At 36.7% G+C, this 20,809-nt stretch overlaps 1 protein-coding gene across 2 annotated transcripts in view; it reads left to right on the top strand.

Annotated features, from left to right (window-relative positions):
- LOC134801122 (alpha-2 adrenergic receptor) overlaps positions 1-20,327 on the top strand; it is a 670,379-nt gene extending 650,052 nt beyond the window's left edge. Inside the window, exons 5-9 of one of the 2 annotated variants that reach the window (XM_063773657.1) lie at positions 4,037-4,186; positions 17,116-17,222; positions 18,977-19,112; positions 19,608-19,683; positions 19,765-20,327. In XM_063773657.1, the coding sequence (XP_063629727.1) occupies positions 4,037-4,186; positions 17,116-17,222; positions 18,977-19,112; positions 19,608-19,683; positions 19,765-20,195 (900 nt within the window). In that variant the 3' untranslated portion in view covers positions 20,196-20,327. Of the gene's footprint in view, positions 1-4,036; positions 4,187-17,115; positions 17,223-18,976; positions 19,113-19,607 lie in introns of both variants that reach the window. The other variant, XM_063773656.1, reaches the window with a different exon arrangement.
- Positions 20,328-20,809: the final 482 nt, after the last annotated feature.

Raw genomic sequence — 20,809 nt, 5'->3', positions numbered from 1 at the left:
CTTACTGTTTCTTTGTTATTGGTGTACAATAAAGAATATTTGTATTATATTATAAATATGACCTGGTAACTTTTGTTGATGGCTAACCGTATTGTATATTCCCTGGATATCAAACATAATACCTGTATAATTATGCATGAATTCAGCCATATTTACATTCTATTGTAAGCTATGTGTTAGATATCTGCACAAAGCCGGGACGCCATTGACGGTGGACAATGGGCCCAATGATTAATTCTTACAAAAGGCGGTTCAAAATAAGAATATGGGTGGTGCAAAAGGTAGTGGTTATAGCGATTTTGATGAGAATGGAAAATACAAATGCGTTTGTCAGGGACTCTACGAAAAAAACACTCTCTCAAGTATAGTGTTATTCAGGTACACTGAAATAGATTTTTGCATAACGGTAACGATTATATTTTGTTATTATTGCCACAAAAATTGTGACTTGCGAACTATGCGTTAAACCAGCCAAATAAATACGACTATAACTAATCAATGAGTTCGGCTAATTATTATTTTTTGTATCCAGTGACATGTAACGAAGCCATACGATAAATATTTTTTTAGTGTAATTCAGTAAGTATATACTTTCATATGTTACGAGTATAATTATATAAATGTCTCCATTTTCTAAGCGTCCAATACTCTTAGCATTTGTAACCTACTTAATGGCAGTGCAGAAAGTATACTGCACTTGCACACAGAATTAACCAATCCGACAGTCGAATTTAACCATACGTAAAAAAAATATTTAATTTTTAACATACGCACTCCTAAGTGTACTAGAGTCTGTGGGGAAAGAGAAGAGTCATGGAATGCATGGGGCCCAATACATTCCCCGACTCTTCTCTTTCCGAACAGACCGTACAACTGATATTTTTACGATTATTTCAATAAAATGTTGATAGTTGATTTATTTTGAAGCTGCCTGATTCTAAATTTGTAACCTTTCATATCGGCAAAACTAAAATGCGTTATTGATAATATTTCTAGCTGTACATATTAGTAATTGCTTATTGACCGTTTTCCTCCGTTCTGCCTCATTAAGGATATAAAAGTGAAGTGAATATTCATATGACTTTCATTTGTATTACACTCAGTGACCCTTGTTCAAGGAAAATAACAAATATAATTTGTCGAGAATCGCTGTATTTTTTCCTACGAGGCAATATTTAGCATGTTAAGTAGTAAGCGTTTAAGCCTCGCTTAGTTAAAATAATGATATACAGTGGAACCTGGATAATTGCAATCTCAAGGGACCGGCCATTTTTTGTCCACCAGGTTTACCACCATAACCAGGTTTTTCATTTAAGCAGGTCGTGTCAATTAACGAGGTTCAAAAAATCGTTGTGTCAATTATAGAGGTTTTCATTAATAGAGGTTGCGTTCTGGCAAATTTGTTTTATGGAGGTGCAAATAACCATTGAAAGTAGATTTACACGCTTACGTTCTGGGTTTCTGGTCTATATATAGCTTCTTTACTTGCACTTTTACACTACATTAATAACTACTTTATTTTCTTATTAATCATTTGGGTTTAAAAAATTCCCTTGAACTGTAGAAGAAAGTTTTATTGGAATGTAAAAAGCATACTTTGTTTTTGATTTAATAAAAAATATTTCACCTACTACAGGCTGTGATAGATACCCAATAAATAAATTGAATTCTGGATGAAGATATAAATAAAATGATCATTGCTATTAAAATATTGTTTCTGCTGTCTACAACTACATTATTTCAATTACAGAGGTAATAAGTAAGACTCGTTTCAATAATAGAGGTAAAAAGGAGAGCAAAAATAACGGATTTTTTTAGCACAGTGTCAATTATAGAGGTCTTAGTTGCGACGTGGTCAATTACAGAGGCAAAATTACGAAAAGCTCTAAAATCTAAATTGCAATTATAGAGGTTCCAAAATTTCAATTATAGAGGCCCTTTGGTCTCAAGGGACCGGGACCGGACTTTTGGTTGCAATTATTGAGGTTTTCCATTTATCCAGGTGCCAATTAACCAGGTTTCACTGTATTATCTCCGTACGAGTACCAGGCCAATCTATCAATGTCTGCGAAACGAGCAAACTTTGCTACTTCTTTCGCCAATTTTTCACCAATTGAGCCTCTCAGGCTGGGGCAGCTCATATTGCTTAAAGAGCCTTTGACACGACCAGAAGTAATCTATAACCAGACATCGTAAATTTTATCCTCGGAAGTCCCCATGTGCTTGTACAAGTACAAACTAAATTCGAGTTTTGAACTCACATAGAAATAAAAGAAAGTTCCAAATTCAAAAGTGCCAAAATTGCCCTGAGGGTCTTACGAGATTATAGCCTTATAGCATTTTCGGTGCAGCGGAGTGGGGTTAACGGAATTGGTATATAAACAATGTCAGCCCTTTAATAATAAAACTTCCGTGAGACACAGACATATTAAATTACGCGGCATGAGCGTTTTTCGACTTAAAATACGTGAGTGACTCGTTTTTAATATATTTAATTTCAGCCCTAATGATTAATTAGCGTTAATTATGTTAATATACTTACCTTAATTACCATTTCAGTTGGAATTATCTATACCAATATAATACCACTCCGCTGCACCAAAAATGCTATAAAATTGACGATGTCTGTCTATAACCTATAATAAATGCAATGATGTTTTTTAATCGGTGATAAAAAGAGTTATAACTTTTTAAACTTGTTTATGAAAGTACTCGTAACTTTTGACAGGAAGTTTTTACGCTCAAATATTCTATACCATATGATACCACTACCACCACCTCCATATAGCCATTTTAAGATTAATAGACCATAAGTAGGGTGATAATTAATTCCAATAAACAAATTTTTACAATAGAAAATACTTGCGAAAAAGTATCTCGTTCAACCATAGATAGGTACTACAGTTCAGACAAAGTTAAAATTAAAATATCGACCAACATATGAGAAGATAATATCGAAGAAATTACGTAATAAGTATACTTACGCATTTTTGTATAAATTTCCACATTGTAACAATAGTTCCTGATATATTTGAATGAATCCTGAGTACCCCAACTGAAAATACAATAAAAATATACACAGACCAAAATACGTCTAAAGAAATTAAGAAAGGTTCTGAGATTGATCCCGGATTACGGGCCAGACAATTTTCAATCATTTCACCTTTCACGTGAATAATATATTAGCCGTTGTAAAAGTATGGGTTCCTTTGTAAGGGTTCTACCTTTGTAATGTAAGCTCAAAGTTATTGTTTTCTGAATATGAGAATGGATACAAGTGTTGGATATATTTGTAGTCTTTGTAGGTTAGAAAATATAATGTATTTAGGGAAAACAATGTATTCGGGTATGGTTTTGTATGGTAATTGCATAAGGAAGGATTTGGTTACAGTCATGATAAGTGTTACAGCATTTATTGCTAATCTAAAATAATAATAAAAAATCTTTATGCTTTCAAATACAGTTTATAGTTTTCTTATATAATTATTACATTCGATCATCTCTATTCCCTGCACTATAAGTTCAAATTTCAGTGGCAAATGGAATTTTCATTTATATGGCTTAGTAAAGAGTTCCTGTCATGGTAAATTATGTAGCTACAGTACATTTACTGCCATCTTTCGACAGACGATTAAAACTGTTAGAACGCCATTTGACTTTGATCCTTATTCTTTCCCTGATATGTGTTAACTTACTAAATATTAATATTAACGCCATCTACTCGAGAGTAGGCTGAAGGTTATGGCGCCATCGCTGGAAAAGATTGCACCATACCTTTGGCCTATAGTCGAGTAGATGGCGTTAATATTAATATTTAGTAAGTTAACACATATCAGGGAAAGAATAAGGATCAAAGTCAAATGGCGTTCTAACAGTTTTATGTTCTGTCGAAAGATGGCAGTAAATTTACAGTGGCTACATAATTTACTTTGACAATCCGTCTCTATACACTCTATTCTCTTTGCTATGGGTTGGGTGGGATTGTCCCATATTTATTGATGTAATTACTAACACGGACTGTTGTCCTTGTCCCCAGGTGTCAGAAGACATGGGCTACGTGATATACTCGGCGTTGGGCAGCTTCTACATACCCTCCTGCATCATGGTGTTCGTGTATATACGGATATACTACGCTGCGAAGGCCAGAGCGAGACGAGGGATCAGGAAAAACCCGAGGCCTAGACCGGTAAGTTTATCTTATCTTACCTTATCTGATCTTATTTTTGTACAATTGTACACGTTCTGTATTGTGGTGTTCGTGTACCCAATACGGATATACTACCGCGAAGGCCAGAACGAGGTGGGGGATTAGGAGAACCCGAGACCTAGGAGCTGTAAGTTTATCTTATATTATCTTTTGTGCAATTGTACATGTTCTGTATTGTGGTGTTCGTGTACATACGGCTATACTATGCTGCGAAGGCCAGAGCGAGACGGGTTATCAGGAAAAACCCGAGGCCTAGTGACAGTTGCGTTTCGTTCGCTACGGAGCATAAACAATTGCACGTTGGCTACGCACCAGTTGTGGTTAGAAAACTGCGCAGTCGAATGCCACATACGCTGCGTTTTAGGCTTACCCTAGTGTGTATGGCCAGCTTAAACCATAAAGTAATATAAGTAAAGAAAGAGTGGTAACTCCATACATCAGTTTTCTTACCAAGACGCCCCAAGAATCGTAATCGACACCTAACGTCAAGTAGTGGAACTATCAGTACCGCTACTTGACACCAGATGGCATAAGAATCGCTATTGACGTAAAATGTATTGCTAAAATAATTTACAACTAATATTAGAAGTAGAAGGATTTGAAAATAGAGTTTCGAGTAATCCGGTTACAATATTAGCTGAAAATTGTTGAGCATTAGAGTTTTTGTTCGCTGCGACATCTATAATATTGTCGACTAGCAGTATGATATTTTCCGCTACTTGGCGCTAGATGTCAACTACGAAATAACGCGCGTTTTGGTAAGAAAACTGATGTATGGAGTTACCACTCTTTACTTATATTACTCTATGACTTAAACAGCGGGCTTAGCAAGGTTGTACGACAAGGTAGTTATCACGCAATAGGTGTGGATAAAACGGCCGTTATCGTCGGTTTTATCATCCATACTATGGTTGCAGACGATATATGGAGTTATCCACATTTGACAGCGGTAGATGATAGAAGACAATTTGCATAACATGGTCGTTGGATAAGATGTGGATAATTTGACAGATTGTCCCATTTTGACAGTTCAACTTAGTTAATTTTAACTACGTGCTTCTTAGATGACGATAAGCCTTGTCGTGAAAGCAAAAGTAGTGAATAATCATATTTTAAGGTATAAATTACAGGTAAATATCAGTTTTTCTATGATTATATTGAGAGTTATTAGTTACAATGTTCCGCTGTATATAATATTGTCAATATTTTCTTCGCAGGGAAGTCAAATTTTATTATTCCTACTCGCGGCTGCTGTTGAAGAAAAATATCGTAAACAGCTTTAAGAAACACTTGCAGCCCATTTGATATGACGGACGAAGAGTTTCGGCATATTTACAGAGTGCGTAAGGAGTGTGCAGTGCATTTACTTATGTGCCGAATTTAACGCCGAGCTTCAAAACGGTGATGGGTTACCTACCAAAACATCTCAAAGGTAAAGCTATAAAATTGCAGTGTTTCTTATAAAGTTAATATGTATTCTATGCATAGACCCTATTATATTTGAAATCATTGATTCTATGTAAAACAGACGTCTTAATGACAATGCTACTAAACTCTTCAATACTAGGTACCGGCCTCATTATTATATGTAAAAGTTAGTATGTTAAGATATCTGTTGTACAATCTCTTACTTATGCTACTAACCTACTAACAGAGGTTACTTAAGCTACTATTTACTTCAACATTCATATCCTAACCTCCAGGGGGAAAATCTACTTGACAAAATTAGATTTACAGTACCGGTCAATAACATATCACCTTTGTGTGTTTTTGTATGAACTTGTAGTAGGTTAGTTTGTAGATTTCATATTTTACTAGTCATTTTATATAAATATGCATGTTTTTCCAGAGATGAGACCTAGCTAGATTGATTTTTCGCCCCCAAAAACCCCCATATAGCAAATTTCATCGAAATCGTTGGAGCCGTTTCCGATATCCCCGAAATATTAGGTCATTACCTATGAAATTGGCGTTTTGTTCGGAGAATTTCTACGAAACACGAATTTCCATACAATTAATTTTGCGGATATTTTTTTGATGGCTAATTCAAACCAAACAAAATTTTTCCAGTAATTTTTGACACCTTTAAGGTATGTTTTCAATATCTCCATTTCTTGAAAATTGGTACCATTAGAAAAATATAAGTAATTTTAATACTCGAACCGACAGCACATGAAAAGACCTATTTTCAAGGCATAATTCTGAACACTTAACAATAAAAAATAACAATTAATTGCTGTCAAGCAGTTTGGCGAAATCATATTGTAGTTTTATTGTAATTGTGTATGTACTTTTGTAAAAAAAAAAAAACTAGGATCAGACTTATATCTATGAACAAAAACGCCAATTTCATAGGTAAGGACCTAATATATATACATATAAATAAATAAATATACAAGAATTGCTCGTTTAAAGGTATAAGATATTATGAATACTGAAATACTGTGAACTACAATAAGAGACTCAGCATATTACTAAAAAAGCTCTTTAAAAATAATGAAGTTGACCATACATTAAAACAAAAAACCTCTATGAAAAAATCATTACATAGACCAATTTTTCTCATCGCTGGACAAGGAATACTACTAAACTACCTAAAGCTGTGGAAGTCACTCACAAATATAAAAAAAAGTTATACCGTAAAAGCATGGAGGTGATATATTATTGGCCGGTACTGTAATTAGGTACTTATTTGTTTTAGGTTCTAACAGTATACACCACACCAGCAGCACACCTACACCAGCAGCAGCAGCAGCAGCTGCTGGTGTGTAACAGTTACACCTGCTAGCTGATGGCAATTAACTACCAACGTGGGACTAGTCAAGATCATGGCTTGTCCATTGGAGCACTACTGACTGGATTGGCCACACTACTGTAAGCCTGAACCTCGAGCAGTTTGTAGATGCTGTAAACAGAAGGTAAGTTCTTTTGAGCACTGAATTAAGTATTAGACATAAAAAACTGTGACTTTCCACAAGGACTGTCTTAGTAACTTTTCCTTTTTTGAATAAGTATGAGTGCGGCTGTATTATGCATTGAGATATGTACCTACCCATTGTTTGATAGTTATGTATGATAAGTAGTTATCTCTGGGATATATAATCTGGGAATGCAATACTTATTAGGTTTAACTAAGGCACCTAGTTCTAATGTGCTGCCTTGTTTAATGGATATTATTCCTGGCGATTGTTTAGTATATATCTTGAGTGCACTAGACTGCACTCATGTGAAAATACTTACTCCATCGCTGCCACATGAACCTACTTTTACTTATTTCCTTCTTTTTCTTCCAGAAAACTTCTCGTGGATCAAGGGAAAAATTAGAGAAGACGCTCCTAAAAAACTTCCTAAGCATGCAAGCATGCACAAAACCGGCTCTTAATAAGCTTAATAAATACATATTTCGCCTATTACTATGTTTTACTATCACACAAATACCTACCTAATTTACCTATATTTCTATACAAGTAGAGACTAGTAAACATTCAAGACGGATAATCTTCACACAGAACACCATTCCCGGGCATGCTTCAATGTAGGTGTCACTTATTCTTATTTTTCATTTTAGCCTTATGCGTACAAAATTTGTGATATTATAGCTTCTAAATGTAAAATCCGACTCATATGCAGTATAGTACAATGAAAGCATAGGTAATAAAAACATTTTAGGCACGTTCTTACTTAAGAGGAAAGGGAGATGGCCGCTTCCGCTTCTCCATACAAACGTAGTCCTCATTTTCCTCTCTGGATATTGACATTATGGAAAATATTTTTACATAATTTAATGTATATTAACCATATAGCTATGCCCCTACGTTCGAATCGTTGATTATTGTAAAAATTAGGAGCGGAAGACAGATTACATACAAATTTTTAAATGCTTCTAACTCTTATAATAATTAAAAATTAAAAAAAAAGAACAACCGTAGGGGCATGGCTGTAGTTGATGTTGATATGATATACAACAAATTGTATCAAAATATTTAATGTTATTATCCAGAGAGAAAAATGTGGACTACGTTTGTATGAAAAGACGCGTCTTAAGGACGCGTCTAGTGAGTCTGGCGGTGAAAAGGTCAAATAAGAATATTCCTAAATGCTCTATTATGCTAATAAGTCTACTTTAGTGACTATAACTGCGGTCAGACTCAATACGCCAATAACTAATGTTGAATATTAAAAACTATGTTAAATTCCATTTAGGTAGATACAAGAATGACAATTCTCGTCACTTGTGGTGTTGTCAAGTCTTTTTTGTTTACTAAACTCTATAGATAAGTTAACAATTTCGGCTCTGTGCTAGAGAGAATATTATAAATGGGTAAATAAAACAACTATTGCCAAAAAATTAAACAAAGTTTATTTACACATTAAATGTAGGTGTACAAACAAATCATTGGCTGCCGTACCCGGTGTGAAAGTGCCCATCATGCCAGCAGCTTTATCGCTGGATTACTATGAAGTATGAACAGCTTTTGTACCAGGAACGTCATATGGCGCCCGGGGCAGGCACCAAATTTGCGCCTCCCCCCCCCTCTCCGAAACGAAATGGGACCAACCCCTAAGTCGCGAAAAAAAATTTGGCTGTTTCATACATTTTGGCTGGTCCAATTTCTATGGGAGGGTAAACTATTTTTTTCGCGATTTCGAGGTTGGTCCCGTAGCAAAAGTTACTCAGTATAATCCCAAAACCTCCCTGGCAACGGGAATGTAGTTATTTTTTAGCCATCCTGTATAGTGTATAGGAAGTCTCAGTAGTCCACATATCGATGAATGTCGTCGATAGACAACATGTCACAGATATGCAGCAGCAGCTATTGAAGCAGGTTCCGTCAACTACGGCTCATATGCGCCTGCCGGACAAAGGGCTAGCGATCCACTTGCATAATAGGTAGTCTATTGGACAGTCCATAAGATGGTAACTTCGACAGGAGACCCCTAACGTAAGACGCGCTAACACTGGACACAACTCTGAAGCACTTGGCCCGCTCGCCTTATAAAACGAAAGCATAGCAACTCCCGCCGAATATCCCTCTGCTTGATAGAAGTTTCTGGCATAGAGTATTCACACTACGGGATGGTGGGCGGTAGGGCGCTACCGTCGTCTTTCAAGGTCGAGTTCGATGCAAAAAGAGTTCCTAAAAGATCGTCTTTCTCTTTTGCGCTGTGGGCCAGATTACCATCCGCATTTCACACTTCACAGTGGTGGTAAATACGACTGACAAAAGTTTCCCTGCTGCCTCAGTTTCGCCACTGAGCGGGGGCCCTTACCATTCTGTCTGATTCGACGGCCTAACTTACGTTGTAAAACGCTTAATGATAATACTAATGAACTGAAAAGGTTGTTTGTTGTTTTATTTGTGGATAGGTATGACACATATATATATTTTTGGAATGGTCTTCTCACTAGCTTTTATTTGATATCCATATTATTGTAGTATTGCTATTTCATAACTGCTCATCTATAAGTTTCGTTTCCAATATAAATAGAATGCTTAACGGCGCAGAAAAGATCAACATTCCTCTCAGACCTCCAACAAAAAGGGGCCAAACTGAAAACCAGCGCTGGACGCCAGTCTAGCACATGCTGAGCTTGGTACCCACGGCCAACATGTCTTGCTAAGTGTAATTACCTATGTATAGAGTAGACAATAAGTTAGTACTTAACCTAGAATAACTTAGTACATACTTATCATAGAATTTATATGTAGGTATATGGTTTGTATTCCTAATATTTTTTCTACCATCAACTTATCATGTTTTGGCAATGGAGCATTCTATGCAATTGTCTACCGTTTGTCCCGTAGAAATGCAGATTTTCTGGAGATTTGCAGGTATAAGAGTTTCCTTTTCTATGACAAATGGTCAAACATGCACGGAAAATTAATCGCTTGCTTTAAATGGCGAAAAAAAAAGTCGCAACACAGGAAATAAAATGCGTTTGTACGGGACAGCTCGTGGAATGCTCCAATAAAGTGATTTCATTTCATATCATAAACTGATGAGGGCATTCAGAGTGTAGCCTTGAGGTTGCCAAGCCAAGCAACCAAGTCAGGTGTCACGGTCTTCAGGTCCTCAACAGGCCCAGGAGTGGAGGAGGAGTGGAGTAGGCAGCGTTGGAAGATATGCTAAGTGGTCTGCATTCTGCATTCGCAAAGTGGGAAAGCCGTCTACCTCCATTTGTGTGGCTGAATTGCAGCGGCCATGTCCGGTTCTCAGGCGGCACCAGATTTTCCGAGGAAGGTCAAACCCTTTTGGTTTTTTAGTTGGGTCAGATATACAGCAACTCCGAGCTGCCGAAGCTGACCATTCCGCTATCCACCTATCCGAAATATTAAAGCTGCTCAGGCTCCCAGCTGTAGCACAGGGTCGGCGGGCAGTCGGGCGGCAGAATTCCTCGTGGACAGGCATTGTGGGGTTATTCGTGATATTCTCAGCCTCCCTCTTCAACGCCTTGAGTCGTCGGATGTGAGGAGGGGCAATGTGACTCAATGCCGGCAGCCAGTGGCGGTTGTAGATCGGATAGTGCCTGAGATGCATCGCATGGTCTCGTTGAGCTTAACGTCCAATCTATGGGTATGTGCACTTTCAAGCCTCCAATATGTTATGGCTGAAACAGAAACAAATTATATTAGATGAGGTCAGGCGCAGGCTAGTACTTACAGCGGTTCATTGGCAAATTATGTGAAATTAATGTCACTTTTAGAAAGCTCTCGTTTTTAAGCCAGGGGGATTTTTTTGTTACAGTTGTCCAAATTATCGATTGAAAATAAATTGAATTTTGTTCTAGTAATTATTTATCCGTTATTAAAGTTGTATTATGTATCAAGTGTAGTTCTGTACCACTTGCGTCATAAAAACAAACCAACCAACACCTTATTTATCAAAATGTATCTCAGATATTCTATGCTAGGGTAATATACGACACAAACATACCCACACACATACATAGGCTGCTAAAATCATTCCCATAGTCAGGTATAGGTACAATAGACCACTTTACCAAACACAAAAAAAATATTCCAGCTGCCAGCAGTAAAGAAACCAGCTTCTACTCCCAAGCCCTAACAATATAAATAAGTTTTTGGCAAAAATATAATTTTTGGTACAAGCTTTTATCGCTGACTGTACTTTTCTTTCAACAGGCAACTAATACTCCATGAGTCCATTCTAACAACACCAAGCACAATTAGTTTGCGTTGTTTTATCACAGTGTTCCCATGGCCACCTCATGTCTCCATCATCAGATCAGCTCCATGTCATCATAATATTGCAATTGTCATCCGATTTACATATTGTTATGTATGCAAAATTTCAGCTCAATCGGAAATCGGGAAGTGGGTCAAACTTAGCTGTCAAATGTATATGGCCAGCTTTAGTGCTAACATAACTGTTCCTAGTATTCCTATATTACCTACATGTTATAAGTAAGAATATTGTACGAGTAGGTATTATATTTTTTATAATCTTAGTAGAATAGGTACTAATACAATTTATTTGTATTGAATAAGGCCGGCGCCCCACTGCTGCGCACGCTACATCCACGGCCCACGTTTTAATACAAACCGTGGGCAAGCCCACGAAATTTTGTATAGGAACGTGGGTCGTGTACATAGCGTGGGCAGCAGTGGGGCGCCGGCCTAACTCTTGCAGGGAATTTGTAAGTTACTTGTGGGTATGGCTACTTTATTTATTTAATTTATAAACTTTATTGCACAAAAATATAGAATTACGTAAAAATGGCGAACTTAATGCCAAAAGGCATTATCTATCACCTACTAGTCAACCATAGAAACAAATATGTGACGTTCCACGGCAAAAGGTACCTTATGGCGGCTGGCGCTTACGTCGCATATAATATTGGAGCGGCGTTAATAGTTAATAGCGTAAGCGCCAACCGCCATAAGGTACCTTTACCCGTGGGACGTCACATATAAACACTAAAGGTTGGTGCAAAAACCAATCAAAAAGCAAATGCAGTAGGTATATCTTAGATATACATACTAACATAAACATACATATATGTTATAAAAATAAATGTACTAATATGTATATGGGATGATAGACACTAGACGAGACATTTAGCAGATAACTACCGAGCATGACTACTCAAAAAACAAATTTTCTTGGGGCTTGTCTTACAGGTAGAGGGAGTGCATTCCATAGATAGGTTGCCTGAACGGCAAAACAATCATACATAAAACGGTTATGAAGAGGAAGGACTTAAAGTTTAAGTGAGCGGGACATCCGGAACGGGCATAAAAACTAAATACTTATTAATAATATTATTTTATCTTTATGTCTTAGATTTATGGCATAAAGTGTGTCTTTTTCTTTTTCAATAAACTTTTATTCTTGCTACAAAACCAGCTTCTAGAATATACAAACAGAGTAAAAAAATATATAAGTTTTTAAAGTGAGGTCTACGGGTTTCAAAGATTTTAATATTTGTTAGAACCCTTAAGTATGCACTTTTTATGCAGTGTGAATAAATGTAAGGTGTATTCGAGTATTACCGAATGTCGGATAATTCCGAAATTCAGATGAAAATCACCCTTAATTCCATCATAATAAAAGTCTCTTTCGGAATTATCCGACAGTTTTCGACATTCGGAATTACCCGAGTAAACCTTATGCATAGGTACTGTTCAGTTGTAGTGTAACTTTTACACATCCTTGTTGCCAAATCAACTTCCTGCAATTATAGTAGTGATAGAACAGGTTTTTAACAAACTTTTGTCACTTAGTAGAACATAATAGATAGAATGAGAAGAAATAGATATTAAGTGTCAATAATATTAAAAGGCACCAGAAACTTTTCATGATTTTAGTTTAAGAAAGGTGTACTTACATCTTCAATCCTTTCTTCTAGATCTTAGAACTTGTGTGCACTGTGCAGCATTGCATTTTGTATCTCTGGGTTCCGAGAGGCTCATGAATCTCCCTGTAGGTGTAGGCGAACAGGGGATGCTGAGTTATATATTTGGCTAGCATTTTCTTGTGCGCCGAAGCATCGACTGAAATTAAACATATTCATGACAAAACCAGTTAATGATCAAACGAACTATAACTTTTTCTATAAATAAATTAGAGAAACTTACATTTTGGGTGGCATTTCCTTTAGTTTACACAGCAAATCAGTATTTTTCTTCGACTTGGTTTGTATTTTCACTAAATTCACTGAATCATGCGCGTACGCGATGCTTGTCAATGTCAAGTGAATTGTCAGTTGAGAAAACACGATTATCCGTGCATGTTATAATGTAAGTCAATTTGTATAAAGCTGTCACTCATTTAAACATTTTTCAATTTGGAAGTGTAGTAATAAAACTAACTATTCGTTTTCAAACATCGTCCGACACACGTCCGACATTTTAATAAAGCCAGGCATTAAATGGATTTTTCATAAACTCTAGGCATAGACAATCGTGGTCACTTACGAATGATAGTGGATAACTTTATACGATATCGACGTGGTATTCTTATCGTAACCCGTAACCATGTTCAGCAAAACGATAAAAATACGACTATCGTTAAAAGACGACAGTAGATTCCACGCGCAATATGATATAACCTTGCTAAGCCCGCAGAGCTTAACTTCTTCGACATAATATGCATGTTTAATAATATTTGTTTTGCACCGTGTATTTGTTGTGCACATTATATTAAACATGTCATGTCCATCAGCTGCAGAGACACGAACAACATATATCATGTTGACGATATCATTAATTTAGTCGCGAGTGGACTAGCTTGCGTGCGGTAGATTAATCAAATTACTTCTTTATACGACTAGAACATAGCCTACTCGGTGGCAAAAATCTCAACTTGATTGAAATAATATACACCGTGTTTTTTTGATTTCCGTTAATTTCAAGGGTGCATTTCTGAGCTTAAATCAAGTAACTTTCTCAAAGACACTGATATTCTAATTAACTCCATTTCGGAGATAATCTATAATTTATTTTTTTCCTATAAGGCCTCTACAAGCGTGTACACTTGCCTTAGGGCCGGTTTACATATTGATTAGTGTTTAGGATGAGTTCATAGATTTGCTACTAAACTTAAGTACAATCTCGGTTGATCGATGTTCGAAATGACATTGATATGTCACAGATTTCAATTGTTTGGTTGAGTTAAATGTAATGTCCGTGTTACAACAACGCTACATGCTACATTTAATTACTTTTTAAACTTAAATATTTTTTTAAAAAAAGCAAAAAAATATTTTTTTTTTGAAAATTAACTATGCCATTTAGTTCTCTTAAACGTACTTAACCATACCCCGAAATTAACGGAATTCAATAAAAACACGGTGTATACACCTGTCCCACTTTTAACAAACGTAACAGCCATTGGAATAGGTATTTTTATTTAACATTTGTTGCCTTAAATTAAGGAAAGAGGAATAAGTAGGAGGAAGGAGGAATTAGTTTTCCATCGGCTTATCTATGCCATATCATTGAACTATTATTACTAAGTACATATAGGATCGGCACAGAGAACCAGTATTTTGCGCCATGATGTTGTTTTGACAACAAATATCTGTATCTCACGACATAAACGCGTAAGCGCCATCAATTGTACGGCGCTTACGACGTTTTGTTCGCGTGGTACAGGTTGTGATTGCGACAATGTCATACAGCTAAACCTTTCTCAAGAATCACTCTATTGATAAGGGGCTATTCATTAATTACGTCATTTCAAATTAGGGAGGCGGGGTCTGGACATCGGATGACGTAGGAGGAAACGGGGTCATTCGAAGCATGATTTTTGGATGATTTTAGAAGGGGGGGGGGGGGGTCAAAAACCATCAAAAATCGGTGACGTAATTTATGGACAGCCTCTAAGTGAAAATCACATGAAAACCCGTTCAAAAGTTTTTGAGTTTATCGCGGACAAACAGACAGACGCGGCGGGGGACTTTGTTTTATAATATGTAGTATCATATCAGTAACAAATCAAATTGAGGTTTTAAAGCTTCAAATCGGCCTCTTGAACTTAATCATTGAAGTTAAATAATACATGTGAGAGTTTCGTGACTTATAATAATATTGTTTTAAAATTATTTAATTCCATTTTGCAAAAATTCCGCCTTTTGTTCATTATATAAATAAACAAATATTTTTCATTGTTCTGTTAACTTAATCTTTGGACGCCATACGTGGTACCTATACAAAAAGCTCACTCACACTCACACAATTATTAACCTTATTTGAAAGTGTGAAGGTAACTTTGATAGCGCACCTTATTGGTTATTCCACGCAAAAGCAACGCAAAGTCACCATTTTATTACGTGTTTCCTTATTAACTTGACGATGATAATATAAATTCGTATAGATTAGTGTAAAATAATTTATATTGTAATTTCATATTACGAAATAAATAAATCTAAATCTATAATTATTTAAACCTCAATATACAGGGTGGAAAGGCACGACGATCCTTTCCGGAAATGGGAGATAGTTTAGCCTAAGCTCTATATTTTCTCCATAGAAACTATGTTAATATGGGCAACCGTTTCTAAATTATGACCTTTTAAACATCCACGCAAAAAACTACTTTGTTCTAACCCTAACAGGTGACAGAGTCAATGAACTTACTTGTAAACAATCAGTATTCGACAGGAAATTATGCTAATTTGTTGCCATCTAACCATTTTTAGGTCTGCTTACAGCACGGTAAGAATTATTGCAGGATTTTCGCTTTCTTAGTGGTTCCACTTGTTCAATACTTGAATGAAATAGTTATGTTATTCCTTAATATTAATAATACTAACCACAACATTGTTTACAACGACAGTTCAAATGGTGACATTGACAACCACTCAAAAGTACGCAATCGTCTTATAAATATCTCTGGTTTCCTTGACTGATAAAAAGGTTTTAGTTTCTTAACACGTTTCACAAAAATATTTTCGAATAATTGGAAACTATTTAAAATAATAAAAAATTACATGTAGGTTGTGTTAGTTGCACCAAATGAACTTGCAAAAATGAAATACTAAGAATAAATCAAGAATAAATACTTCTTCAATACCAAACTAACAAACCTTCTTGCGTGGTAGGAAATAGACAAGACGTCTGATGTTTGAAATTAAATTTTCATTGAACTATACTTATTGAATGTCATATTCTTCAAATAAAAATGTTAGATGCTCGTGGCTATTTAAATTTGTGGGGCTGTGTAAAAGATATGGTGTACCAAACCAAACGGAATGTGAAACTGCGGACGAAATGAGACAAAGGCTAATTGGTGCTTTCTGCGGAGGATAAATGACGAAGAGCATACACTATATCGCATGTGCATCGACATACTCGGGTACGGGCTGCGGCGGCGTTGTAATACACGGGGGTACATTTGAACACCGTATGTGAAAAGAAGATAGTATTAAATATTGGAAAAAAGTAATTATCTAAGAAAGTAATAAAATTGTTTGTAATATTTTTGCATGCATTTGATTTATTTGACATTTATGCGTCATTCATACATCATTGCGATACTGTCAACGATCGGAAAAAAGTGTAAAGTCCCGAGCTTTCCCGACGGAGATCCTTAATCTAGCCGTCATGTGCACATGCTATAGGGTTATCACCACAGTTAAAAAGTAGTATTTTTGCAATTTTTATTTTTTACTCAATTAACGATTCTTACCATTACCAATAGTCTCTGTATCACTTAAACGACCTAATACTTCCGGGAAGGATCGTCGTGCCTTACCACCCTGTATATCTAGGGATACATTTTAATACTTATCTATAGAAAATGAACCGTGTTCTTGACACCACGAACAGTGAAAAGTTTAATTATTAATTATTGTTGGCGTCCAAAATTTCTATTATAATAATTTTAATTATTTCAACACATTCTTATACAACGAGTAACATTTGCTTGTTCGTATGTTTCAGAACGAACAGCAGACGAGCTTCAGCAACCCGCCGAAGGGCACGCGGCCCATGCCGGCCACGCCCTCCATCCCCATGCCACAGGGCTTGGATAGTAATTCTAATAATAGGTAACTTTTATTCGCCATACATGCATAAAATATATTTGTTATAAGTTCTTCTTCTTAGTCGTGCTCTCTTGACAGAGTGTTCGTGGTCATGTCACGGTCGATTTCTGCGCCACCGCAGCTCTTGCGGTCCGTCGCCATGTGGCTCTGTTTTTGGTGGAGTGGGAGCAATCGTTGACTGAATTTCCTGTGATGAATTTAATGAGGTCTGTCCATCGTGTTGGGGAGCGGCCAAGCGATCTTTTGCCCTCGACTCTCCCTTGCACCACCAAGCGTTCCATGAAGTCCTCGTTACGAGTGATATGTCCAAAGAATTTGAGGACTCGCAATCGCACAGTCGACGACAATCTCTCTTTGATATTGAGTTCTTTCAAAATCGAAGCGTTGGTACGGTGTGCAGTCCATTGTTATAAGTATCCATCCTAATTTAAATTTTCCACCACATTCTGGGCTTTCATCGCCATATTCAACGACCTAAATCCGGCCTATCAATGGACACATGTCCTCTTTTTGTAAAAGTCCAGGTTCAGCAGTGTCAGTATAAAGATACCTCAAAGACAGAGTGTCAGGCAGATTTACTTTCGCGTGTATAATATTAGTAGAGATTATTTAGATAGCCTCATATTTATCCCATCGTCTTACCACAATAACAATCATATCAAGAATATCTTGAAATTCACGTGCATGAGACAACCATCCATTATAGATTTTCCTTTCAACAATGAACACAAGTTCTAGACCAAGTTGGATATCGGTAACACAACTTCGTACCGAATCTCTCCGGTTCTATTCATCGAACCGAACTTGAGAACTGATTAAAAACAATGTTCTGATTGAATATCTGTTTCTAGTGTCTGATTGAAACTGAGTTTAGAAGTAACAATGAAGGTTTCTCTGAGAAAACAATAATAATTCAATCGACAAAATTATAATACATATTACACAAGTGAAAAGATTCAAATTTAAAAATTTAAAAATTAATGTTTAGCTGTAACTGAATTTAAATCTACAGAGGCGCTACACAGTAGCTCACAGAACAACAGTAAGCAATTAATAGAACAGTTACCTAGTCTCGTATAAAAATGGAATCACAAGATCCATCGTTTGTTTAAAAATGGCAATTCTAAGTCATTTCAATAATAATTTGAAAAAAAAAAACTTATACATATATAAGATAAAGAAAATGTTTTTAATGACAAAGAGTACCTATCTGCTGTAAAACTGTAGAGTCATTGTTAGTTTGTCTTTAGTTACCTATAATAAATTTATGACGTACCGTAAATCTTCTCCAAGTATAGAAAATTAATTATGTTAATTTAATTTAATTGTTGTGTCAATAAAGATAAACTACCATTAATAGGTATAGTTAGGGCATAGTGAAAATTCCTGGACTGGTCACTTAGAAAAAATAAGTCGTCTCATATATCAGTATCCAGAAACTTTCAGTATGGCCCACGTATATTTTATAATTTAAATTTTAATTCATTTTAAATTAAATTTAAATTAATAAATTAATATGTATAATTATTGTGGTAGGTATGTTTATATTAAATATAGGTATTAAGTATATGCCGATTTAAAGTAAACCATTATGACTACTATCATGTACTGTACTATCACAATTACCAAACATGAAGCAAAATATTGAAAATTTTTACCACATACCACATTCACATAATATTTGTTCATTTATAGCGTACAAATCAAAATACTTTGATTTCAATTATTCAATCTCAAATTTTCCCACCTTGTTTCAGAGTAAGTCAAATATCTACGATAGAGGCACAGCAAGTGCAGATACCCACGGTGACGTGCGACCTCGCCAGCGACATCTCCACGAGCGAGGCGGGCGACATGCTACCGCAACAAGAAGAGAGAAAAGACACACTGAAGGTAACAATATTTTACTCTATTCTCTTTTGTCATCGATGAGTTATTTAAGCAAGTTGCGATTTTAGAAGACAAAATTACGTAATTTTATTACAAATATGATTCTACATACTCTATGCATACATACATGTCGCACATTTACCAGTTGCTTTTGGAGAAGAGATTTAAAAAGTCCTAGTTTCCACTCTTGGTTCGAAAGTCAAGACAGCAGTGGCCACAACCCTGAAGAAGAACCTGTAATTTTTGGGATTGTTGTCAAAGCGCGGGTCTTTTTAATGATTCAAGCAAGAAAGCGCTACGTTCAGCAGCAGGTTGTACAGTGCCTTAACCTCCTTATTGTATGATAAAAATCCTGACTGAATTTTTAGTCATCCTTTTGCATTTGTTTCGAGAACGATTTTTTTCTGCTCTATACAAGTATATAGCACCTACGCTAAACCCACGATTTTGACTACTACACACATATGAAAGGTTAACAATTTCTCGTTATTGTTCCAGGTGGTAACATCAGCGCAAGTGACCCGCAATCCGCTCGCAGCGTGCCAGCTCCGCAGCTCCACGCTCAGCGTGAACGGTGAGCCGCGCGAGCGCTGCCAAGCGCCCAGCGTCGCCATCGACACCGACATGGTCTCTGAATTCGACCCTTCTTCTTCAGATTCCGGCGTCATCTCCCGCTGCGCCGGCGTCAAACCCCTCAAGTTCAGAATCTGCCAGCCCATCTTCGGAAAGAAAGCCGAGAGCTCGAGAAGACAGGAGAAGAAACAAGCGAAGAGCGAGTGCGAACCGGCGCTCCCCAAGCCGCATAAACCTAGAGATCCTGAAAGGGAAAAACGGAGGTTAGCTAGGAAAAAAGAAAAACGAGCGACCTTAATTCTAGGTTTAATCATGGGAAGCTTCATAGCATGCTGGCTTCCATTCTTCTTCTTATACATCTTAAAAGCGGCCTGCAGAGCATGCGAAATTCCAGGAATCTGTTTCGCTGTAGCCTTCTGGCTGGGATACATGAATTCTGTATTAAATCCTGTGATTTACACCATTTTTAATAAGGATTTCAGAAGGGCGTTTAGGAGGATACTGTTTAAGTGATGTTTGGCCTACCTGTGCTGCTACAGATGCGTGGCTAATCGCATCATGATGGCGCAACAGCGGGCAGCACCGGGGCTTTACAATGTACGTTAACGCCATAACCATGGACAGTCTCATGTGATAACAGTGAAATATAGCAAAAAGCTAAAGTACCCTTCGTTTATGAGAGAACCAACACTAGCGTCTCTTCGTCAGCGTCTAGCCTCCTAAGGCCCAGCCATACAAATGAAAAAACCAAAATTTGCCACTGAAATTTGAACCTATAATGCAGGGAATAGAGTTGATTTTGTATTGTTTGAAAATTGAACGAAACCAAACAATTGCAACTCTATTCCTATTTTAATATGGTTTAAATTTCATCGAAATAATTAAGTACTATAGGTAGGACTTTGGGCCTTAGGAGGCTAGTCAGCGCTATGGAAAATGGCGTCGCTGTGCAGTTGAGCCACCACCGATGCGCCGAGCAGCAGCCATAGAGACTAAACGCTGACGCTCGGAAGACGCTAGCGTGGGTTCTCTCTAAGTAGTTGTGGGTTTTATGCCAGAGCACTATTTGTGGTTTAGTGATCTTTGGTTCAGATTGGAAACCTTTGCATTGTCAGTAAAATTTTGAA

The sequence above is a fragment of the Cydia splendana genome, chromosome 21 (assembly GCF_910591565.1).
Source record: "Cydia splendana chromosome 21, ilCydSple1.2, whole genome shotgun sequence".
Lineage (NCBI taxonomy): Eukaryota > Metazoa > Arthropoda > Insecta > Lepidoptera > Tortricidae > Cydia > Cydia splendana.
Note: the sequence above shows the minus strand (reverse complement) of the source record. Positions and strands in the feature narration are given on the sequence as shown.